At 34.7% G+C, this 26,195-nt stretch overlaps 1 protein-coding gene across 1 annotated transcript in view; it reads left to right on the top strand.

Annotated features, from left to right (window-relative positions):
• The window catches only part of ADGRV1 (adhesion G protein-coupled receptor V1), a 489,468-nt gene that overhangs the window by 119,613 nt on the left and 343,660 nt on the right, over positions 1-26,195 (top strand). Inside the window, exons 34-48 of the mRNA XM_045197863.2 lie at positions 500-709; positions 6,592-6,722; positions 7,785-7,884; positions 8,521-8,700; positions 9,334-9,497; positions 13,252-13,345; positions 15,462-15,540; positions 15,643-15,781; positions 16,330-16,471; positions 19,946-20,208; positions 22,487-22,662; positions 23,462-23,586; positions 24,356-24,513; positions 24,612-24,758; positions 25,064-25,171. Of these exons, the coding sequence (XP_045053798.2) occupies positions 500-709; positions 6,592-6,722; positions 7,785-7,884; positions 8,521-8,700; positions 9,334-9,497; positions 13,252-13,345; positions 15,462-15,540; positions 15,643-15,781; positions 16,330-16,471; positions 19,946-20,208; positions 22,487-22,662; positions 23,462-23,586; positions 24,356-24,513; positions 24,612-24,758; positions 25,064-25,171 (2,216 nt within the window). The remainder of the gene's footprint in view (positions 1-499; positions 710-6,591; positions 6,723-7,784; positions 7,885-8,520; positions 8,701-9,333; positions 9,498-13,251; positions 13,346-15,461; positions 15,541-15,642; positions 15,782-16,329; positions 16,472-19,945; positions 20,209-22,486; positions 22,663-23,461; positions 23,587-24,355; positions 24,514-24,611; positions 24,759-25,063; positions 25,172-26,195) is intronic.

Here is a 26,195-nt window from a genome sequence, read left to right as displayed (position 1 = left end):
CAGTGTATATTTTAGAGTAAATTTTAAAATAAAATAAAAAATTTCTACAGTGGTTATTTTCTAGTAAATAAATGATTTTGGGAATAATGAAGTATGACATACCCAGTGGAGTGGGGGGCACAGATTGGTAATGGGCCACTTTTCTCCCAAGATGCTCTAGAAGCTCTTTCCGTAGCTGGGCCATTGTCCTAGGCTAAAGACCAGGAATGAAACCATGATTCTTTGAAATAATCCTACCCTTTAAATTTCCACAATTCAAAATGTCCTTCTCCACAATCTGTACATACTATCAAAATTTTACAGCAGTTTTTTATATCAAAGGGTGTAAATTAACACAAAACATCTCCTTATAGTGATACTAATATTGTTCATGATATCGAACTATTATAATTCACTCACATATTTCTACTTTTTAAAATTAAAATAATTTGGAGCCTTTGGGAATTCTTTGTGATGATGGTTATTTTTTTTATTTTGCTATTCCATTATTTTTTTATAGGCGAAACCAAAAAGACAATCGTTTTAACCATTTTGGATGATTCCGAGCCAGAGGACGATGAAAGTGTCGTCATTAGTTTGGTGTACACTGAAGGTGGAAGTAGGATCTTGCCCAGCTCTGACACTGTTAGAGTGAACATTTTGGCCAATGACAACGTGGCAGGAATTGTTAGCTTTCACACAACTTCCAGATCTGTCATAGGCCATGAAGGTGGGTTCCTTTTTTTGTTGAGCATATTCATTCTCTTTTCCATGGATGCCATTTTTTTAAGTTTCTGATTTTTTTAATCCTTTCAATATTTTTTAGGGCTTTGTATGCTAATGTGCATGAACGTATTTGGGAGAGGGCTAATCAGTGAACTGTTTAACTGAATTTATGAGCCTTGTGGATTGGTATTGTGTTCTAGCTTGCCAGTCCACGCTGGTGTGATTTTAAGGCAGTTAGGATGCCTGGAAACCTGGATGCTCAGCTTTCTCATCTGTTAAATGATGGCAAATATCACTTACTTCATAGGTTTCTTTGTGAGGCTTAAGTAGCTAATAAATGTAAACTGCCCGACATAGTCCTTGGCAAGTGCATATGTGCTCAGTGGCAGCTGCTCATGTTAAACAGTGAGACACTGGCTCCCCGCTCAAAGCAAATAGTGGCTTGTGTGCTGTGAGTACAGTGCTGCACTAGAAAAAATTATTAAAAAGTCAATTTTTTCCTTAAACAATTTTTTGAATTCTTGCTTAATATTTTACATTATTTTGAAGGTGTTGCATATACAGGGTAGGGCAAAAGTAGGTTTGCAGATGTGAGTACCCGAAACACAGAGTTTATTCTTGCATTATTTTTCATATGAACAACTGTAAACCTACTATTGCCCTGCCCTGTGTGGGATACTCCTTTGTTAAAAAGATTATGCGGTGTTGCTTGTCTCTGAATAAGCCTGTTTGTGATAAAGCTGGTATGTATAGCCTGTGTGTCACTAGAGTTCATATTTAGAAATAAAAAAAATTATACCTGAAAAAGATAAGAAAGGGAAAGGATATTGATTATGCATTTGGATTTCTATTTTACAGATGAGGAAACTGAGGCACAGAGATAAATGACTTGACAAGGTCATACAGCCAGTTAATTGCTGTGCTGGAAACTAAGTGTATTTTAGTGTGTTTTACCTTTCTGCCTCACCGCACACCCAGCGTGGGAGTTTAGCCCATCAGTGCAAAGGTCCTAGCCATTGCCTAGCACTCTTTCCTTTTATCAGTGGTCTGGAAGCTCATGTTGTTGGAGAAATAGTGCGTGAAAGTGACTAACAAATAGCCATACGTTCAATCTAAAGACAGATCATCAAAAATTGTTTGTAATGTAATGCGAGTGGAAAGTCACCGCAGGAGAAGTCAATCTGAGTAGAAACGACCATAGCAATAACATGTATTGAGTGTTTTCTGTGTGTCAGACACTTCACACGCATTGTTTCACTTAATTTGAACAACTGTCCTGTGAAATAGGTCTCAGGTGTACACCAGATTTCACATAAAGAAATGAAATTTGAGAAAGCTCAATAGCACTATTCATGGTGGAGCCAAACCCAGAGGCTGTACCGTGGGGCAGTTTATGGGCAGAGACTTTGTTTTGCTGCAACTGAAGTCCGCTGCAGAAATTGACAATTTAGGAACTTTGGGTAAATATTTCAGGTGCTTTGAGTTGGAAGAAAGATGAATTTGAATAAAAATGTCCATGTGAGAGAAGGAAACGGGTGAGAGAACCTGCCTCTCTATCTAGTTACAAATGGAAACTGGATATTTAGAGGAAATAGTTGAAATCATAAAAATTAATAAAATCTTTGTTGATAGAGAAAGAAAAAGCATGTTGTCAAGGATAAAGACATGAAATATCAGCCTAAGGTGCTAGGAAAGGAAAAAGATCTGAGAGGCGGGAGAGAAGGTTCTGCCAAAGAGGAGGGAAAAGACCAAGATGAGAGTGTGTTCTCATTAGCTGTCAGAGGTAATCAGTGCGTCTCATACCAACAAGTGCAGCAGGAATGTAACTGTTGTTGCTCACATGAATGCTCCTTAGATTTCTTATATTTTCTAAATAGAAATTGGGAGAAATTTCTATTTTTTTTTACTTATTTTTCTTTTCCTTTATTCCTACACCTTTTTCTAGAGCCTAAATTAACTTTCTTTTTCAAAAACACTATATGTACTTAAAGGATTTAGTATTTTGAGTGTTAGTCTTTGTATTGCCGTGAAACTGCATAGACAAAAGTGTGACAAGCACGAGTTTGCCAGACTGAATTAATGAAAGATTCATGGAAACTCTTCAAAGATAACTGGTAGGAAATGAGATTTTAAAAACGCCATGTGGGATTTTAACAATGCTCACATTACTTTTGGCCTATCTTCGGAGTTTCATTTATACGATTAGATTTAAAACATGGACGATACTGAACTTCTGGCTGTAGAATACTGAACTTCTGGGGAGGAATTGCTTTAGTGTTTAACAATGTATTGAATTCTGTAGAATCTTTTCCCTACATTTTTGTCCTAAAGCAATTTTGAACAAATATCTGGTGGTAAATATTACTTTCTTTCAAATGTGATGGGAAGAATTTAGAAATAGGGATAATAGATTTTTTTACTGTGGTTGCAAACTGTGTATAAAAGTGCTCTTTAAAAGTCTGTGTGCAATGTTTCACCCAGTCACCCAGCTTAGCAGCAGCATTGTCTCAGGTCATGTTAATGGATTTAAGAATTTTCCTTTTCTCAGAGGTAGCATGAATCTTTCCTGGCAAAGATTTGAACAAGAAATATGATTCTTACAAATATAGAACACCTATACAGTTGTTCCTTAGTAACCATGGGGGTGGTTCTGGGACCCCTGAGGATTCCAAAATCCACGGGTGCTCAGGTCTCACATAAAATGGCATAGTATTTGCATGTAATATATGCACATCCTCCTGTATGCTTAAATTTATCCCTAGATTACTTGTAATTTCTAATACAATGTCACTGCTTGCTACACAGTATTGTTTAGGCAATAAGAACAAGAAAACCGTACACGTGTCAACTTTTTTTTTTTGGATGATTGCAAGTCAGCAGAATCATGTAACTTTTTCCCCCCACGTATTTTTGACCTGGGGTTGGTTGAATTTGTGGATGCAGAACCAATGGATATGGAGGGCCAACTGAATTAAAACATTCAACTTTTTTTAACAGTTCATATTGATAGTTTGTGTTTTAAGTTATTCATATCCTTATAGTGTTTTAAATAATTTTCTATTATATAAGGCAATCACTTTAGATAGTATATGTATACAGTGTACACATATATCTAAAATATTAGTATGTTTTCTGTATTTTAGTTTTCCATTATTTTTGCATATGTAGCTGCTATTTGTTTACCTTTGTAAAAAACAATCCTTGTTTGTTTTGGTAACAAGTATACAACATAGGGTTGTTAAAAAGTACTTCTATTCCTGTTCCTTATCTGTATTAGGCTAGGCCTAGACTCTACTATACCTCTGCCTGAGTATCATCAGCTTTGGTAGACTCTGTAGATTTTATATCAAGATGCTTTTCCAGGAATGTAGTCAGATTCTTTGGCAGATGAGGGCCCCTCTTAGTCCTTTATCTGGAGCAAAATCTGGAAGGCAGTACAGTACCTGGTAAAAATGTTCGCTATCAAAAAACTTTACCTTCCCCTCTCTGACCTACCTTCTTCTCTTTCCAACTTATATAATCTTCCCAGTATAGAAAAGTAAGCACTTATTTTTAAGTTGTTTCTTTTCTAAAAACTGTTCTTTGACTTTTCATCCAGGTTGAAGGTACCTTTCTAGTAATTGCCCAGGGGCATTTAAAATGGACTCGATACCTTCATTTTGATTATTCAAAAAAATTTTACACTGTTCATGCTGTTGACATAGTTTGCAGTAGGCTTACAAAATTATGTGTTGGAGGAATGCTTTGTCTGTATTTTATTTATGTGTGTGTATATCATGCTTCAAATTGTATTTCTTGCCAGTTTCTTGTATGGTAATTTGTTAAATTTTCAAAGGTGATATTAAGTGGTACTAGACTTTGAGTATTTTACATGTTTACATATTTTACAAGTTTATAGGAAGATTTTACTTTTTTCTCTGCTTAGCATTTCCTTTTAAATTTGACCTTACAATGGTATATTTATTTCCAAATTTCTATGTATAATCTTGCAACCATAATTTTTAAAATTTTTTATGATTATAGGATCCCCTTCAACAGATGTGGGTCTTTATTGACCTACGTTTTGTTTTCTCGCCACTTGTATTTTACTGTATTTTTAGCACTGATCAAGCTTCTATCATTTTCTTTTTGAAGAATTACTAGGTTTTATTACTAGGTTGTATGATTTTAAAAATTTTGAAAATCATGACTGTGTAAATCTTCCTTTTGTGTCACCAGACAACGCTGTAGGTGAAAACAGCTTAATGACTCCTTTCATACAACCCTGTCTGTGCCTTTCAGTAATTAAGCCCTTTTAGTTCAACACAAACCTCTATGAGCAATTTTGTATGATGCACAGTAGAGAGATGCCAGGGTTGTCTAGTAGTACCTGTATTTGTTTGTATGAGCTATACGATGATAAAAATTATAAATAGTATGCTGACAATTATAACCAATTGTACAGTCTTTCAGTTATATCCTAACCTTTTGATAATCTGATTCCTAACTAGCAGTTCCTAAATGTTAAAAAAAAAAAAAAAACAAGACATAGTCTACTAATGGAATTGTAACTAATTTTTTTTATTGAAACACTTAAAAATATATACATTGAACATTCAAGTGTTTGAGGAAATCTTATTTAGAAGTCTTTCTGATACTTTTGCCTTTTTATATTTCCAACTCTCTCAAGATAAGTCATTGTTTTACAGATAAGTGTGCTTAAATTTAGTATGAAAATTTAATTTTGTTTTTCTCATTAAATGAAATTAAAAGAATTTCCAAATTAGTGAATCCATATTTTAATTTAAGAAAACTTTCTATTAGTAATATTTGTTTTATCTTCAGAAATTTAAAAAGTGGCAGTTTAAAAATATGTCAAAAAGGTGCTTATATTTGTTCATTTCTACTCTGCTCAATTAAAAACTGTCAGATATGCTTATTTGGATAACTAAATAAAAGTGATATTTTTAATGAATATGCATGGATTTCAACTCTTTCGATGCTATAAAATTTAACTAAGGATATGTTCTTTTAAAGCCTTTTAAAGATCATGCCATTTAATTTTTCATGATAATAATTATTTTTTAGTGCTGTGGTTCATTAGTATACCTTACCTTGTACTCATCATCATGCAAGTCTTTCGAATTGAGTGTACTTTCAGCAAGCCACATGGCCGTCAGCAGCACTCCGTAGGAGCTTACATTTCACTTACATTTCGTTTCAGTTTAAACGAAGTGACTATAATGATTTTATTCAATTTTACAAAGTATTATATGAGGAGAAAGCCAGGAATGGAAAGTATGTGAAATACCCCAATTACCCAGGAAGGATAGCCGTAACTTTGGGGAAGTTACAGAGACTGATGTACAGATTTGACACCTTTCCTTTGTATTTCTTTTTATAAAACATAATCATTGATGGTATATGTAAGTTACAATTTAAAGAAATGTGATTTTCAGGTATTTGCAAGCATTTTTATGCATGCATTGTGTAAAATCACATTGCATATCAGTGTAAGGAATTGTGCCCTTTTGAAAAGTGAAGGACAATTTACTTGTGTTATTGTTAGTTTTGACCACGAGGATTTTATTACTTTAATTTATAGAACATCTATGTTCTGGTGCATGTCTTGGAGTGTATGAAAGTTTGTGTTTCCCATTACAGCATGTGCTTTTGCATATTGAACTTCCTGAAGTTCTACTAAATAGAAGTATTTAGAAGTGAGATCCCTGTGTTAATAAACAATAAGCATGTATAAAGCGTCTAGAAAATTCAAAACAGAACTGCTTTATAACGTTCTGGAAAGATGCTGTAATAGTTGCATGTTTGGGATTTGGGTTTTGCTGAGTTCAAATGTTAAGTTCATGTTCCATTAAGCGTTTATCAATCTATACATTTCACTTGCAGGAGAAATTTTGCAGTTCCATGTGATAAGAACACCCCCTGGTCGAGGAAATGTTACTGTTAACTGGAAAATTATTGGGCAAAATCTAGAACTCAATTTTGCTAACTTTACTGGCCAACTCTTCTTTCCCGAGGTAAGACCACCGAGAAGAGCTTTACCAAACATATGTAGAGAAAACAGTGCCTTTTGAGAAAACTGGGAAAACTCTGATTATGTAATGCAAAGATTAATGGAGGCTTCTGGGAGGGCTACTTGCTTGGAACCCCAAAGGAAGAATATTACTTGAATAAAGAATTTCCGAGACCTAAGGAATGGATTTGTTTTTCCATATGTGCTTGGTAGGTCTCCTTCAAAGAAACAGAAAATGTCAACTTTGTTTTTGAGCCAAGCTCTCCTGCCACTCTCTGGGCCTCCCATTGCTGTCTACTGTGTCATTCGGAAGAAGACGATAGTATCGTCCCTTTTCTTACTCCTCTCTGCCTTGGAACTTCACATGCATGGCAACAGCAAGCATAGCTCTAAAAACGAATGTCTTTTCATGTCCTGTTGACAAAGGATTGCAGGAGGATTGCACTAGAAAATATATTTTTGAGGTGCCATTCAGAGATTCTGATAGTTTGAAAGAGGTGATTGTTGAGAAATAACCATAAAATCACTTCCTAGAAAATTGGCACCACTTTATTTTAACTCTATCATCTTTCTGTCTTCTCCACATTCACTTGGTGAATTCTTGTTTGAAAGTGTGTTTAATACTTTTTCTTTTTATTTCCATTGTCTCGATATTGAACCAAGTGCCTGTAGCCTTTGGCCTTGAGTACTGCATTGGACTTCTAATCCCTGGTCTCCCTGAAGCACTGGTATTTTCCCTGTTCTAGTTTTTCCTACTCACCACTGCCACAGAGTCTCCCCAGTGAAATTGCTCTGTCTGAAACGGTCAATAGTGCTGCACCGCTCATTGGATAAGATCTACATGGACCAGCTCAGCGTTTGAGATCCTCTGCAATTAGTCCCTATGTGCCTTAAGACTGATTTCTCATTAGTGAATGCTTTTTAATTTCATTTATTTTTTTAAACCATAGAACACTTTGTTTGCATAAACATGTGTTTGGATGCACAATTTTTAAGGCCAATAAAATCAGGAGATATTTTGTGTTTAGAGACAGTGCAGGGATGAATTTCTTTCTGTCTGGCACAGGGGTCCCTGGATAAAACAATACTTGTACATTTGTTGGATGACAACATTCCTGAGGAGAAGGAAGTTTACCAAGTCATTCTGTATGATGTCAGGACACAAGGTAATTAATAATTCAGTTTAAAAGTTGTTGCTGGTATATTAACTCTCTTCAGGAAAAAGTAATGGTTGCTATCTACATATTTAATAATTAGATGCATACCAACTAAAAATGTTATTTATATATTGTCTGTTCCTAAAAATGTTAAATCCAGACATCAGCTCAGAATGGGAATATTTTATATCTATGGACTCAGAAACAACCTCTAAAAATTTTGCTAAATATCTTCTTATGGAATAAAATACATTTCCAAAGGAAGAATTTTTTTGTAATTAATTTTATGTTAGCAGACCAATTTGTATTTAAACTTATTATATGGCTATTTCAAATTCGCTCATTTTGAGCAAATTAGATGGATACTTTCCTCGGTTTCTTTTCAGTTTCTGTAATTCAGATGACCAGTATAGTAAATAACTATAGACGATAATAGGTCAAGTGAAAAAATTCATAATTTGCTATCTAGAAAAAGGAAATTAACATGTAGATTCTGTTCTTCAACCTGAAGATTTCTGTTAAAGAAAGGACAAAATAGAACACTTTCTATCTACTTTAGTATGTTTCAGAGAGTGCGATTATGTTTACGTATTTAGAAGTTAATGCCCAATCACTGTCAGAGTTCTTTGGTCCTGACGTTTTTAGGAGTTCCACCAGCAGGAATCGCTCTGCTTGATGCTCAGGGGTACGCAGCTGTCCTGACTGTGGAAGCCAGTGATGAACCACATGGAGTTTTAAATTTTGCTCTTTCATCAAGATTTGTTTTGCTACAAGAGGCTAACGTAACAATTCAGCTTTTCATCAACAGGGAATTTGGATCTCTAGGTTTGTGTTGCTCTAGAATGAATGGGTTTCTAGGCAGATTGTTTTTAAGTATCCTGCTTGTGTGGGTGAAAGCCATTGCTGAAATAAATCAGGACAGGAAAAGCATTAATGTCTATTAGTTCAGGATAGGACTTTATAACTTCTTTATTTTTGAAAGATTAATGGAATTTTATATTGTCACAAAATGCTATGGAACAATAGTCATAAAATCTTGGCATCATTTAATAATAATGTTGGCTGTGGGTCTGCTAACTTAGGCTGGGCTTGGGGTGGCTCTACTCCATACATCTCTCATTCTTCTCCTGGGACCAGGAGAGATACCAGAAAGCAAGCAAAAACATGCCAAGCCCCCTGAGGTCTGGGCTCAGAACTAGCACATCATCACTTTTACTTTGTACTATCAGCCAAACCAAGTCACACAGCTAAGCTCGAAGTCTAGAGGCAGGGCAGTACACCTGTCCACAGTGGGATGTCACTGAGCCATTACCTGGTAAAGGTCAAGGATCCGGGAAGGGGTACGGTGGTTGAGCTAATTATATAAGCTATTGCAGGTGCTTTTAGGGAAGCCCATGATTTCCCGATGAGATTCTATTTTAAAAGTTTAATTATAAAATCTTTTCCAATCCAAATTAGGAGCCATTAATGTCACATATACTACAGTTCCTGGAGTGTTGAGTCTAAAGAACCAAACAGAAGGAAACTTAGCTGAGCCAGATGTTGACTTTGTCCCGGTAGTTGGCTTTCTGATTTTAGAAGAAGGAGTAACAGCAGCAGCCATCGACATAACTATACTTGAGGTAAAACTCTTATTTTGTATTATTGTATTAAACCTCAGTAACCACGTGGAAAGTAGAAACTGATAGAATATTCCAGTACCTTTATATCAGCTTACCTCTTTGTGATTTTTTTAAAACTATACAGGGCTTTCTGTTGTTTAAATAGGCTGGTCTGCTGTTGTGTATTTTATTATAGAAACATCTTGTGATAAAGATAATTTCCTTGGGGCACTCCCCATTAGTATAGCATTGGCCTAAGAGATTCTACAGGAGCCTTTTGATTACTCCAAGGGATTAATTGTACTGGCAAATCCATGTAGGTCAGCCTCTTAGTTGTTAAGACTGGTTGACTTAGAGGTACTGAACGACTCACGAGAGAGTGATGACATAAAATGTTATTATGGTCACACTGAAATAATCATCGGAGACTAAAACTGTGTTTTAAATGATTTTTCATATTGTGAAATCTTGTGCTGTTTTGGGACTGAGTGTTTCAGTTACTTAAATACATTTAGCAGAGGTTGATGAAAACAGGACATATGAAGAGGGTAGGAGATGGTATGCATGTGGGGGCTGGGCAGGGCGGGGAGAGAGAGAGAAAGAATATTGCCTTAGAAGATTTTTCTATTACTATGTTTGGGGGTTCTGTTTAGAAAAGGGTTTGATTTCTCAGAGGCTTTTTACTTTTACAAAATTATAAGTAGTGTAAATCATCTACCATTTGAAGTAACTCATATTTTGTTGATTACTGTGGCCCTGTGACCTAATCTGATAGTATGGGAACTCTAAAGCCATAAGATAAAAGGTAATATTATGTCAGTATGTCACATACAATGCAAATTTTATAAAACTTTAAGGTAAGTCTTATTTCAAATATAATCTATTAATGTAACTGCATATAAATCAATGGATCATTCCTCTGCTATGTTAGTTTTTAAAGCAGAAAATGTATAGCCACCCTTCTTTTCTTTGAAGAGTCTATTTTTATGAGCACAGGGTTTCCAGTTTCTTTCTTTTTTATCTCCTTAGGTCTTTGAAGCTCTTTCTATCCCCTGACTGGCATAAGAGTAGGAGTTTGAAGGCTTGTGTGCGCAGAAATAGGCCGGGGGCGGGGATGATGGGAGTTGTTGCACGACAGGTGTAGGGCAGGTGTGGGGCAGGTGTGGGGCAGTTTCTTCTACGACACGGGCTCTGTGACTCTCATAGTCCCTATAATACCTAAGATAGTTTAGACACTCATCTTCATTTTCTTATTTGACACGGAAACGTATCTCCATTAAATAAAAGGAAGAGAGAAGTGTGTGTTGGTATGTACATACTGATATTATATGTACATGTACACACGTTAGGTTTCTATGTAAATATTGTTGCCTGTCTGGTCACTACTGACATGGACTTTGCTAGTCCTCTTGAGCACTTGCCTTATTTTCATTGCTGTTATGTGGCTAGCATTTAATAGTAACAGTGTAACAAATAGCTATAACTTTTTAAAGGTCAATCTTTGTAGGCCTGGTACTCTACACATTGTTTTTAATCATTATGATAATTTCCAAAGCAGTTATTATTTTATCATTATAAAGATGGCAGAATTGAGGCCTTAAAGTGTAAGTAACTTAATTTAAACTTTAACAATTCAGTACTAGGTCTGCAAAGCCTGTATTTCGTAATATTGTAGTCTTCATTCTAATCATTGGATATTCATGTAATTTCAAATCTTTTGCTCCTATTATATCTAAAATAGATTAAGTTTGTATATTTATATACTTGGTTTACATATAATATTAATATAGATTTTTAAAATGATATATGTAGCCATTTCATGTAGTTCAACCTAATAATTTATCATATAATCAGGTATAATTTTAATATTGGGTTGGCCAAAAAGTCTGTGTAATTTTTTTCTATAAAACAAAGGACACATTTTTCATTTTCACCAATAACTTTATTGGTATGGATTTTTTGAGTGTGTCGGCTATCTCCCATGTGGCATAACGTTGATTGTTCTCAATTAATGTCTCAATTTGATCGCTGTCAACTTCAACTGGTCCACCTGACAGTGGAGCACCATCCAGCGAGAAATCTCCAGCATGAAACATTGCAAACCACTTTTGACGTGTTCAGTCAGTCACAGCACTTTCTCCCTACTTTGCACAAATCTCTTGTTGCATTTGAGTTGCATTTTTACCTTTCTTGACATAATAATTCATAATATGCTGAAAATGTTGCATATTTTCTTCCAGTTTCAATATTAAAATGCCTACACAAAAATTCACCAATTTTGATTTTTTAAAAAATGCACACTGATATGACAGCCTAACAAAATTGTTCCAGATGAACTTAAAGACAACTAAGCACTACGAGAGCCCTCTTACGGAAAAAAAAACCCCAACTTTTTGGCCAACCTAATATCTTTATGTTTTTTTAGAAAATGCAGCTTTATAGAAGTATAATTGATAAATACTGCATGGTATCACATGAAATTCTAAGATATTTAAAGTGTATACTGTGATGATTTGATATATGCATACATTGTGAAAGAGGTTTCCCCATCTATTTAACAAATCCTCATGCATTTATCTTTTTCTGTGTGTGACAGCATCCTAACATATTTCCATTGTATAGTGTGGTGTGATTACCTATAGTCACCATGATTTATATTAGATCCTTCGACCTTATTCATCTTATAGCTGAGTTTGTACTCTTTTACCAGTCTCGCCAACTCCTTCACAACCAGTTTTCTTCTCTTTGTATGAGTTTGACTTTTTAAAAAAATTTGATTCCACATATGAATATACATGCAGTATTTGTCTTCCTCTGTCTGGCTTATTTCACTTAACATAATGCTCTAAAGGTCAATCCATGTTATTGTAAATGGCGGGATTTACCTTTTCCTCATGGCTGCATAATATTCCACTTTGTTCGGGTGTGTGTGTAGTTCATCATCTTCATCCAGGCATTCCTTCACAGACACTTGGGTTGTTTTCAAACCTTGAGTATTGTGAATAATGCTGCAATGAACAAGGGGGTGCATATGTCTCCTTGACATCCTGTTTTAATTTCCTTTGGATATACACCCAGGTGTGCAATTGCTGGATTGTGTTTGTTTTTATCAATTTTTTGAGGAACCTCCGCATTGTTTTTTATAACAGCTCCACCACTTTATAGTCTCACCCACAGAGCATAAGGGTCCCCTTTCTCCACATCCTTGCCAAGACTTACCTCATGTCTTTTTGACAGTCTCAATTCTAATAGATGTGAGGTGATAGCTCATCGTGGTTTTCATTTGCATTTCCATGACGATTAGTGATGTTGAGCACCTTTTTCTGTACCTGTTGACCACTGTGTATTTTCCTTTAAAAAATGTCTATTCAGCTCCTTTGCACATTTTTAATCAGATTGTTTGATTTTTTCATATTGAGTTTGTGAGTTCTTTATATATTTTGAATAGTAACTCCTTATCAAATATAGGATTTGCAAATTTGTTTTTGTTCTGCTGGTTGCCTTTTCATTTTGTTGATGGTTTCCTTTGCTGTGCAGAAGATTTTTCGTTTGATGTAGTCCTTCTCATTTATTTTTGTTGCTTTTGCTTTTGGTGTCCAATTTTAAAAAAACTAATTGCTAAGACATGTTAATCTTTTCTTCTCTGTTATCATTTTTATATTTTCTGTATATTGTTAAAGCATATATATTTATAAGATCATTTACAAAACTGCTTGTGAGAGGTGATTACTTTGAGAACATATTATAGGGAATTTAATGGTTATAAATTTTGCAGGATGATATACCAGAACTAGAAGAATATTTCCTTGTGAACTTAACTTATGTTGAACTTATCATGGCTCCTTTAACTTCATTTCCTCCTAGACTAGGTATGTTGGGTTTTTGTTTCTTTTTCCTTACTTACTGCAAACAAAGTAAAGTTACTTTATTTTTTAGCCAGAAGTGGTCATTGTGATGTTTGTTAATATCAGCTATGTGTTGGGGTGCTAGGGAGGGGTAGAGGGACAACAGTGTGGTGATTGCAGGGGGTGGGGGAGGGGTTATGGAGGAGGGCATAGGGGTAAATGGTGATGGAAGGAGACCTGTCTGGGGAGGTGAACACACAGCACAGTGTGCAGATGATGTGTGGTAGAACTGTGCACCTGAAACCTGTATAATTTTGTTAACCAGTGTCACCCCAATAAATTTAATAAAAAGGAAAAACATCAGCTATGTGTGAAAATAACTATGCTTTTAGGTTTTTTTTTTAATTTAGAGAGTATTGTACCTTGTAGTTTTGACCAAAGAATTATTGTGTGATGCTTTTTTATATCTTACAACTGTTTTATAACCAAATTTGTAATCTTTAAAATATAAGTAATTCTTAGGAAGGCATTTTTTTCTGTTAAAATTTAATTTGCTATTTCCATGATGTCTCCAAATTATCAAATGATTTTATTTTCTTTTAGGTTAGGCAGAGCTTTTATTTGTGTGTGTTGTGTTCTTGTTTCTTTTTTGACTTTTTATCTTTTCCTTTTCATTCTTTAGAAAAGACTCAGTTAATTCATTACAGACTGAAAGGTAAAACTTGAACCTTAGTACAAATTTATGTAGATTATTTATTTTTAAAACACGAACTCATGTTTGTGGTTTGGACATTTAATATTGGGAGATTTTGTCTGAAACTTGTAGGTGTGACAGCCCTGTAGGGGGCGGTCATGAGTAGCACTGAGGTAGCCTGGGCAGAGGGGAAATTAATCTGGGTTAAAGGAGAAGCAGCATGCATGGCCAAGAGCAGTGGCCCAGGGAATAGGGGTTTCTCATTCACTTCGGAGGCTCAATGTGACAACTTTGAAAATATCAAAAGGAATTCATCAATATGTTTATAACATACTATTGTTTGAAAATTTTCAATTCTTTTGCAAAAGAAATAAATGACTCCAATGACTGGCTGTTTATATCAAGTGCTTATTAGAAGATAATTATCATTCATAATAAAACAAATAAACTAAGAAAACTAATAAGATAGTTTGCATTTCTTTCAAACTCATATTAAAGACAGTTTGAAGAATTTAACTTTTGTTGAGTGCTTTCTGATGCTCCCATTTCAAGTGGTTTGTATGTTAGTACCCTTAGTCCTTATTAGCTTCCCATTTTACAGATGAGGGAGCTGAGCCTAAGAGAAGCTAACGAACATGCCCAAAGTCACACAACTAGGATGGTGGAGCTGGTCTTCTGCTTTGCAGCCTCTAGTCTGATGGGCACAGATTCTGATTTTATGATTTGTTCAACAATGCGTTCTCTTCACTCAGAGAGAATTACACTTCCCATACCCTTTCCCTATTTAGCTGTCATAAGTACCTATATTAAGGTAGTGCCTCTGAAATTTAAAAGGTAAAGGACAAAATATTAAATATTAAAGAAACAACACAATGGTAACTGGGTTAGTTAATATTTCAAGACTGAATAATGGACATTGGTAACATACTGAACTGGGTGGACAGAACACAAAATGAAAAGGGTAAGAAAAGTTTACTTCAGCGTTAGTCTGGCTGTATTTCTCCTGACCATTTCTCCATCTCTCCCACCTGTATCACCTTCTTTTTGTATCTGTCTCTGTCTCTCTTCCCTCTGCAGCACTCCCTTCCTCTCCACATTTCTTTCTCTTTTCTTGCTCTTTCTACTATTCCAACTGTCCCCATTTTCCTTTCTTCTTGAAGTGGATTAAAATAATAGAAATAAAACTATAGCCCTAGTTGATTCTTTCCTAATCTTCTCAATTGATTAAATTTCAATGTCAGTGCCTTTTGTTAGCAAAAAGTTTTCTTATTCATATGTTATAAGCATTTATGCCTATTTTCTTAAACATCTTTTGAAGAATATCACCAATATCTCTAAATTAGGAATTAATATAGTCTCAAAGAGATTATCTTTAAATTCTATATCAGATAGTGCTTTTTAAATCATTTACACTTAGGTTAAATTACATTTCTGTGATTTTTTCAGATTCAGAGGGCGTGACTGCACAAATCATAATTGATGCCAATGATGGTGCTCGAGGCATAATCGAATGGCAACATAGCAGGTAAGCCCAAGGTCGCCTGAGAGCCCTTCCTGAGTTCCAGACTCTTTACTACTTACAGAATAAAAGCTTATAAGGAAACATGGATGTATTATTTCATTGTAGGTTTGATATTAATGAAACCCAAGGACGTTTAACGTTGGTAGCCCAAAGAAGCAAAGGGACACTTGGCCACGTTTCCTTGTTTGTGTACGCCCAGAATCTGGAAGCACAGCTGGGGCTGGATTACAGCTTTACCCCAATGGTGAATTCCTTGAGAATTATAATGATTTAGGACCTGTATAAATAAATCTTAAAATAATAAACTATGATACATTCCATAGTAAGTTAGGGAGAAGATTTCCACATGGTAGAATAGCTCTCTTCAGTATTTTATTAAAATATGGAAGTTTAATTTTTAGTACTATTCTAATGATTATTCTGTATTTTATTAATTTATTGCAATATTTAATACTGGAGAGTTATCATGTTAAAAATTTATATCATTAGTTGACCTTCTCAGAGTGTTTCTTATGCTTCTTAAAAATGTAACTCTTTTCTTTCTTTGTTTTAATTTACTTGAGACACATTTAGTGTTTTAAAATACTTTTTACTTTATCTCTTCATTTCTTTTATTACTTAACCAAAAGTTTACTCCCTTCTGCCACAAATTTTATTTTCTAAACTTAATGTTGTTGATTTAAATTTTAAATAGTTTATTTCACTTTTACAACTTACTGTTTTTCTTTCCATTCTGTAAAAACACAGAATGTGTATAAATATAATACTGTCTACTTTTACTTTCTTGACCAGATTCTTCGTTTCGCTGATAGAGAAAGGTATAAAAGTGTTGACATCATGATTCTCGATGATGATATTCCAGAAGGAGATGAAAAATTTCAGCTGATTTTAACAAATCCTTCTCCTGGACTAGAGCTGGGGGAAAATACAATAGGTAGGCAACTGATAATTTTTTATACACAGCTCCCTCCACTTCATGCTTTTTTCATAATATGGAACCCAGTGTAATGGGATTAGAGAGTCTTGATGATTTTGTATGCTTAGAATAAAAAATATTTTAAGTTGAGCATTTTGGAATTCCTGTGTCACTGTAACAGTGCTTCTAGAATGTGCGTGTGCATGTGTGTGTGTGTGTGTGTGTGTGTGAAACTAAAAAAGTAGGTTGGTAGCAATGATAATGTTAAATCATTTCCACAGTTATTACAGGTTTTATTTAATTTGTAAATGCCTTTCCTTTGAAATTTGAATTCTACCGTGATTTCCTGTTTAGCGATAGAAAGAGTGACAAGGTGGCTATTTTAGTGTCATCTAGTTGCAATAGCATTTCCATAGGTGAAATGTATTGATACCTGAAGACTGGAGATGGGAGCCATAATTCTTTGGTTGGAATGGTTCGATGCTGTTAGTAAAAGTAATCTTTGTTCACTACTTGTTAGCTATCATGCTGACTGCTTAGAGAAGATAAAAAAGAAAATGAGGAAACCTCATGGATACACAGAACGTTAGGATCAGAAGGGCTCTAAAAAGTCACTTCATTCACTTCCTTGTGGTGATAGGTAAGGCACCAGGTGGATTTGGAAGACTGAGCGTTGACTGACTCTTTAACCTTCTGTGAATATTCAGCCAATGGCTGAATATTCTTTGGGATGCCCTTAATTTAATTAACCTTGGTATTTCTAAGTTATTGTCCACTATATGAAAAAAATGATTTGTAATGAAAAACATGAAAGAATTTCTGAGTAACTGAAGATCTGGTTTTTGCTTTTATTGCCATGTTAAAATCAATGGATATTTACAAGTCTCTAGAGCCTTTTTTCTTGAGCCTGTAGCCATTATTTTAAATGCAAAGAGTACGTGTTCGAGATGAAATTATTTTGTTGTAGAGCATAGTGGGTTGTATGAGAAGAGTTGTAAGAATGGACATCATGTGGTGGTTAAGAATCCTCTGTGTATAAACAGTAGAAAACCCAATTAAAATTGTCCAAAGACCTTTTTGTTTTCCCTTCTTACCTTTGGAGTATTGGCTTTATCCCAAGGCTAATGTTACTTGTCACAGGATGGCCATCAGCATCATTCTTCTAGATTCCATGTAATAGGAAGGAGAGAATATTCAAAGTGAAGCATCCCTAAAAAGTCCTGATACAGTTCTGATTGGAATTACCTAGGTCACGTGCCCATCACTGTGGCTAGCAGGAAGGAGTGTGTTATTGGGCCCTGTTGTATTTACTTTAGGCTTGTAATTTTCTGTTTTTGATTCAATCTTTATTGTATTTTTTCCATTACCACTTAGTCCCTTTATAGTCCCCCCTCCCCCCAGCAGTCACCACACTGTTGTCCATGTCCATGAGTGCTTTTTCCCTTTTGCTCAATCCCTCTACCTGCTAACCGGCCCCTCCCCACTAGCTGTCAACTGCTCTACATTTATCATTCTGTCTCTGTTTTACTTGTTTAAATATTTTTAAAAATTCCTCAGAATAATAAGTGATTTAATAGTGGGTAATTTCTTTAACCATGTCCCATTAATTGACCTTTATACAGTTTCCAAACTTTTATAAAGTTTAAATACATTTGTATATAAATCTATATATATGTTGGTAATTAAGATTATCTATTGAGTACAGTGGATTTTGAGAGGAAAGATCACCAATTGCCTTCATATTACCCACATCCAAAGGTACATATAAAATCGTTATTTCTCCACGTCTTCACCAGGAATCTCTTTGGTCTTTAATTTTTGTTACTAATTCTAATAAATAAAAAAACATGTGGTAGTAGTGTTCATTTTTTATTTCTTTGCTCATTAGTGAGTTTGACACTGGTTGTATTCCCTCAAAAGCAAACCTGGAGACAAGGATTTGGGTGGAAGTTAATTTATTTGGGAGGTGATCTTGGAGGCATAGCAAGAAATAAGTGAGACCGAGAAAGGAAACCTGAGCGATGTGCTAATGAATGGTACAGCTATGGCCCACTGGGGCTCAGGCCTGCTGCCGTCCTTGTTAGGCAGGGACTGAACAACGCTCAGGGCTGTCCCACTGAGAAGGGAGGAAGCTGGGGTATTCATTCACCATTTTCTGCCCCTCAGTGTTTGAGGATTTCTTTTGAGGGTGAAGTCTCCAGCATTTCTGGCCTGATTCCTGTGTGAGCTGATGCGGTCCTCACTTAGAGAGACCAGTGGGCAAAAAGAACTGCTGAAGGTGACTCAAGAGTGAGCCAAGGGGGAATAGGTGAGCCACTGACAGCCTCTGCCAGTCATGCATTAACATTTTATAGGCTTTTCATATAGATCTTATGTATTTTACTTTGATTCCTAGGTGTTATTGTCATGAATGAAGTCCCTTTTCTCCTACATTTTAATATAGTTATAGCTGATGTATAGAGATATTATAATAATCTTTTAAAATATTTGCTCTGAAGCAGATTGCCTAAATTTGAGCAGCTGTGCTGACTCTTTCTAGCTTGTTGGCTTCTCTAAGTTACCTTAGAGAGTTGAAATGGGAATAATAATAGTAACAACCATAGGGTAAAGTGAGATTTACATGAATTAATACATACAAGTAATTTGTAAGTTGTCAGTAATATTAGGTGCTGTTTTAGTCATTATTCTTGATATATTATTATTAGCGGTAGTAAAAAGTAAAAATTCTATTTTTGAAGACTACTCTGCTAATATCTTGAACTCATGATTGTCCTAATAATTTTTTTTCTCTTGCATTTTCCAAGAAATTGTCTAGAAAATAGGAACTGTTCTGACTCTTCTTTTTCATTGTTTTTATTTTTCATTGCTTTAAAAAATGTTATTGATTGATTTTTTTAGAGAAAGAGAGGAAAGGAGAGAGAGAGAGAGAGAGAGAGAGAGAAAGAAACGTTGATCCACCATCTCACTCATTTATACATCACTGGTGACTCTCGTATGTGCCCCGAGCGGGGATCAAACCCTCAACCTTGATGTATCAGGAAGTGCTCTAACCAACTGCGCTGCTTGGCCAGGGCTCCATTGCTTTTATGCCTGTAACCTGGTTGACAGCTCCAGGGCAGAGATGACAGGCATCATTGTCTTGTTTCTGTGTTTAGTGGCAATGCTTCTAATCTTTCAACATTAAGTTTGTTATTTTCTATTGGCTTCTGAGAGATAATTACTTCATCAGGTTGAGCAAGCTGCCTTTCATTCTGAGGTTACTGGAGTATTTTTATATCATAAATGAATATAAATTTTATTAAATGCTTTAAAAAATTTCTTTGCTTCTTGACAATGGGAATGCTTAACATAACGATGTGGGGAAAATAAATCTTGCTTTTAAGGTGATCTAGAGAAGAGTTGGCCTACTTTACAGTGAAGCTTCCACACCTTTCCCAGCACTTATAAGCCATTCTATTTTCATTTATTACTTTAATATGTTTATTTTGACAGCTTTAATTACTGTCCTTGCTAATGATGATGGCCCTGGAGTTCTATCATTTAACAACAGTGAGCACTTTTTTCTGAGCGAGCCAACAGCTCTCTATGTACAAGAGAGTGTTGCGGTATTATACATCGTTCGGGAGCCTGCCCAGGGACTGTTTGGAACCGTGACAGTCCAGTTCATTGTGACTGAAGCGAATTCTTCAGTGGAGTCTAAAGATCTGACACCTTCGAAAGGCTATGTTGTTTTAGAAGAAGGTGTTCGATTCAAGGTACAGTGTGAGCCTTCACTGACAATGAATGAGCATTTTTTATATATACAAAATAATATTATCTTAGAAGAGCATCCTAGGTCCTAGTAAGAAAAAGAATCTTTCCAGCATAGGTATTAGGTAAAGACATAATTAAATTACTTTACGAAAGTACCCTAGTGCTGTAAAGTTTACAGAGTGCAACTGGAAAAATGTGCTGTTAATTAGTGCAGTGTGCAAATAATAAAGTATATGTACTGCTATTTTAGATTTTAAGCATATTCAAATGGTTACTTCAATTTATTAATGTATAGACCATAAACTAAAAGGAATCTAAATCATTCTTTGTAGTCATTAAGCCTCAGCACAGTCACTCCTTCTTGCCATATTTTCATTAAGCAAAACATAACTGCTTACTTCAGGCTGCTTATTTGCCGAAGCAAGTATCCTATGCGAATGGGAATAGCTTATTGGAGGAAAAAATGCTGGATTTGGATAAATTATAAATGTGATCTGTACTATCAGAAGTTTATCTTCAGAAACTTTTCCTATATATTATTAATTTTGTTTCTGTTACTAAACTTTATTTTGAAAATACAGTTTTAAGTTTAAAATAGCTAATTGTATTAGTTTAACACATCTTTAAGCCAGCTATATAATAAAGTTTAATTCTAAAATAATGTATTTTAAACTATTCCATCTAAAAACAATCCATCCAATAATTAAATAATTTTATTTATGATCAGTTTGTGTAAATTTGAACACATCTTGAAATGCATATTCATTTGCATATTTAATTTTTTTTATGTTTTTATAAGTTTAGAAGCTTTTGTTGATTTTTTTCAAGAACACTTACATTTTGATAGAGATATTAAAGAATGTAATTTGAAGTATTTTAAAAATTTGCCATTGCTTTACATTCACATGCTTTTTAAAAAAATGTTTTAAATTATATTAAAAATTTAAAAGTATTTTACATTATTTTAATATGGTGTTTTCTTAAGACTCTTCTTCACCATGTGTCTAAAGACCTTTCTGTTCATTAGGCAAATTAAATGTTAAAGAAATTGGAATAAGTACATTTTTAATTCACACACACAATGGCTGTTTCCCACACATTTTGATTTTGAGATATAAACAGTAAAACACACAAATCTTGAGTGTATGGCCTAATGATGTTAAAAATATGTATATGTCCATGTAACCACCACCCAAATTAGGATATTGAACATTATCATCACCAAAAACTTTCTTGCTCTCCCCAGGGGAAACTACTTTTGAATTTCTATCATTAAAGAATCATTTTACTGGTTTCTTTAACTTCATATAAATAGAATCATAGTGTATGTACTCTGTGGTGTCTGACTTCTTTTGTGCAATGTAATTTTTGAGATCTGTATGATGGCACACATTACTAGTTCGTTGTTTTTTTTAATTGCTAAGTAGCATTTCATGGAATAGACCACTATTTGTTTATATATTCTCTTGTTGATGAACATTTGGCTTTTTTCTAATTTGGACCTACAGTGGTTATAACTGTTTTTCAACAGCCAATCCTAGACTAGTATGAGATTAATTGAAGTGTGTAGCTAGAGTAGAATAAAGAATTAAGAAAAATCAATATATAAATTTAATTTCTAATCTTAATGTTATTTTTAAATGCCATAAATATTTCTTTTTAAAAGTTTTTTATTGTATTTTCTATTACCATTTATCCCTCTTATACCTCCCTTTCCCTCCTCAATCACCACACTGCTGCCTATGCCCATGAGTCCTTTTTTCCTTTTTGCTTCATCCCTCCACCCCCTAATTACCCTGATGGTTGTCATCCTGTTCTCTATCTATGAGTCTGTCTCTGTTTTGCTTGTTGGTTCAGTTTGTTCATTAGATTCCACATTTGAGTGAAACCATATGGTATTTGTCTTTCTCTGACTGGCTTATTTCACTTAGCATAATGTTCTCCAGGTCCATCCATGCTGTTGCAAAGGGTAAATTTTCTTCTTTTTTTATGGCCGAGTAGTATTCCATTGTGTAAATGTCCCATAGTTGTTTTATCCACTCTTCTAAATACATATATTTTTTAGACACTTCAGTGCAGTATATTATAGTGTTGAAAGTCTTGAAGATAGTAGCTGGAAAGAGTTGTAACTATCACATTATGGGGGTCAGTATTAGAATTTAAGAAAAGGTGATGTTTTCCGAAACATGTGATTATATTGTCAGAAATGTTTAGCAGATTTCTCTATCTGTTGTAGAAATACTGTATTTTAGTAACTTTGTCTTTTGATTTTGTTTTCAGGCCCTACGCATATCTGCCATATTAGACACGGAACCAGAAATGGATGAGCATTTTGTTTGTACCTTGTTTAATCCAACTGGAGGCGCTAGACTAGGGGCACGTGTTCAAACCCTGATAACAGTTTTACAAAACCAGGCCCCCCTGGGACTATTCAGTATCTCCGCAGTTGCAAATAGGTATAGTTTATTCATAAGGAAGTTGCCCCTTCTGAAGCTAAGTAGGAAATATTTTTTGAGATAAAGAAAATGCAGAAGGAAATTGATCTGTGACTTTCTTAAAGGGGTCTTTTAAAAAGAGCTCTAGCAGATATACCAGAGAGGCCATAGGCCCTCTCAAATCAGGGACCATCAGAAACCTAATCATGTCCTGCATAGCGATGTTATTAAAATTCTTAGTTTCTCAGAATTTATACTTGCAGGTAATGGCTTACACTGTTTTTTTTTTTTCAGTATAATTAAAAGTGATAAATAATACAAATTATGTTTAGCTACTCACACTAAATGACTCTTCAAATATATGTTAACATAATTATGGTTTAAAATTCCCTGTGGAGGATGAAGATATTTATTTTTTATATCTTAAAAATATTTCAGTAGATCTAGTTTCACTAATATACTAAGAATTCCTGACTTATTTTCTTCCTGTAACATGTTTTTTGGTTTATGTGAGAAATGACAGTGTTTCATTTATTTTTTAGAATATGTAGCATGAAGGTACTGAAGTTACTGATTATCAGTATTTTGTTATGATCCTAATATCAGAGTGTTACACTTATGTTTTTAAAAATATCTTCTTAAATGAATACTTTTGAGCTCGAGTCTAGTCTTAGTGCTATGTACAATTTCTGGATGGATCTCACCTTGGCTAGCGTAAATTCAAAAATGTATTAAATATATTCTAGCAATGTGATATATATTTTAATATGTAGAAATTATGCTCTTTTTCTGCTTTCCTTAATCTGTTTGTTTCCTTTAGAGCCACCTCTATAAATATCGAAGAAGCCAACAGGACTGTGTATTTAAATGTTTCACGTACCAATGGCATTGATTTAGCTGTGAGTGTGGAGTGGGAGACAGTATCTGAAACAGCCTTTGGCATGAGTACGTTCATTTCTTATGAGAACAAAATTCCATAACCAAGAAAGATCGCATGTATAAGATTGACATATTCCCTGATGAACTCTATGTTATGGATCTGCTGAAAATGGAGAACAGATATCTAATTCTTTTATTGCATCCACAGATATTTATCGAGTCCCTATCATGTGCCAGGCATGGGACTAAACTCACAGAGATTAGACTTTAGGGGGGTATATAAAACAAGCAAAAATCAATGTGTAGTTTAAACTATAATGGATGTTTTAAAAGGGAAGTTCTTGGTGTTGTGAGAACCTAAATGAATGCTTCCCAGGTGTATCAAAGTCTAAACTAAGGCAGAATGCTGAGTAGGGATTAACTATGCAAAGACCTGGGTTGGAGGAACATGGAAGAAAAAGTGGGAAGTGAATGAGGCAAAAGTTGAGTCATTTAAAAAAAGCATGTAAATTGAAAACTTCAGAGTGGTCATTGGGTTAGAAATAAGGGGAGTGTTGAATTTGAAGAGTTAGATATGACTAGATCATGCAAGAGGTTGAAGAACATGTTACGGGCATTGGTCTTAATTGTAGCGTTCACGGAAAGCCTTTGAGGCGTTAGGCACTGAGGAGGGTTATTATGCGTATGCGGCACAAGGTGGCATGATCACATCTGCACCTTGAAGACATTCTCAGTGCCGTATTAAGAATGGGTTTCATTGTTTCAATAATAAACTTAGAGTAGATAAATTTTGCAAGGGTTTATACAGTAGTAAATTATGATTTATGTTTTTCAGGGGGAATGGATATTGTATTTTCCATATTTCAGAGTTTTTCTCATGCATCGGCTTCTGGCTGGTGTTTTTTTACTTTGGAAGATTCAGTATATGGTGTGATGTTAAGAGAAGTATCTTCTACTATTTACCGATGGCAAGGGGTTTTTATTCCACTTGAGGTAAAAACGTCACTTATTTTACAGTATACAAAATAAGATATACATGTAAATGTTGGATGCCTCATGAATTACTGTTATTGTTATTCCTTATTTTCTAGGATTTAAATATAGAAAATCCTAAAACTTGTGAGGCCTTTCATATTGGTCTTTCTCCCTACTTTGTGATCACTCATGAAGAAAGAAATGAACAAAAGCCTTCTGTTAACAGTGTGTATACATTCACATCTGGACTCAAAGTATACCTGGTAAAAGAAACAACACCAGAAACTTCGCTTTTTCATAGATTGCTTTATTTGAAAGGAAACTTACATTTGTAAGCTTGATCTAAGTGGAAGATGATGCATGTTCCATGCAAGCTGTTCCACACTGAGCAAGGTGTTTCAGTCCAGGGGTATTTTCCTCTTTCTTGAAATGACCCCTAGATAGGCATATTTGGGGATCGGAGTGATTTTTCAAGCTTTGAATTTGAAATACTATTACTGTGTTCAGATCCTCTTTTAGATATATTCTGCTTTAAATTTTTATTCTTACTGTTCTGTCTTCCTTGCAGGTACAAACAATAATTATTTCAGAAAGTTCTCAAGTGAGATACTTCACTTCAGACAGTCAAGATTATTTAATTGTTGCAAGTCAAAGAAATGATTCTGAATTAACGCAGGTTTGATTCTTTTAAAATGAAATTTTTTCTTTTTGATATTAATACTATAATTAAAGCTCATCAAAGATATAGTCTGTAGATTTAATATAAAATAGCACCATAATTTGGAGTAAAGAAGTAAAGTAGAATATAGATACTGATTAGTTACACTTAATTTTTAAACAACAGAATTATGACTATTATACTATCTTTAAGAGCCAAAGTAAAGTAAGTGTAATACAAAGCCTTAACATTTAATTAGTATTTAATCAAGTTGGAAAATGTTATGGAGAAAAATCACACAACTGGACACATGGTATCACTAAAAATTCATGACTAACATTGCCAAATGGGCACTCACCATCACCCCCAAAATTCCATTTTTCTTTAGTAAACTCCATCTCATAATCTTAAACATACTTATTTATAATTTTTGTCACTTCTCACACTCCCATACTTCTCATCTCCTCACTTTCAGCTTATGACCTTATTGAAACAAAAGTTACCAGAGGGAGGTTACTGATCCGCCCAATACCAAATTCAGAAACCCTCTTGAAACCCAGTCTCATTCTACCCTCCTGCTACCAGCCGGGCCCCTCCTGTAGTGCCCCTCCTGCTTTCATAAGGCTTAGTTATCCCTTTATGTCTGCAATCACTAGCATCTCTCTCTATAGAATTATTACAATCGGCATAAATCCTGGACCTCCAAGCTTAAGAAGAGATTCCTCTCCTGGTCTCCTCCCCTTTTACTTTCTGTTTTGTTTCTTCCTTCTACAGTAAGATACCTTGAAAGAATTATCTACTTGCTTTGTTTTCACTTCTTCATGGCCACTGATGACAAGAGAGTTGCGGATTCAGTGGGTAGTTTTCTGTCATTGTCTTATAGTGCTTCCCATCACCATGTGACAGCTTCCTCAGATTTAAACCATCTCTTCTCTTAATTTCTAAAAGAGATCAGGGTACCACATAGATTTTCCTTTAGTTTCTCTGTATCCTTCTCAGTTTCCATTGCCAGTTCCTCCTTCCTTTTCTGAACTTGGAATTT

The sequence above is a fragment of the Desmodus rotundus genome, chromosome 1, assembly GCF_022682495.2.
Source record: "Desmodus rotundus isolate HL8 chromosome 1, HLdesRot8A.1, whole genome shotgun sequence".
Taxonomy (NCBI): Eukaryota; Metazoa; Chordata; class Mammalia; order Chiroptera; family Phyllostomidae; genus Desmodus; species Desmodus rotundus.
The sequence above is the reverse complement of the archived record's forward strand: the minus strand, read 5'-3'. Positions and strand labels throughout refer to the sequence as shown.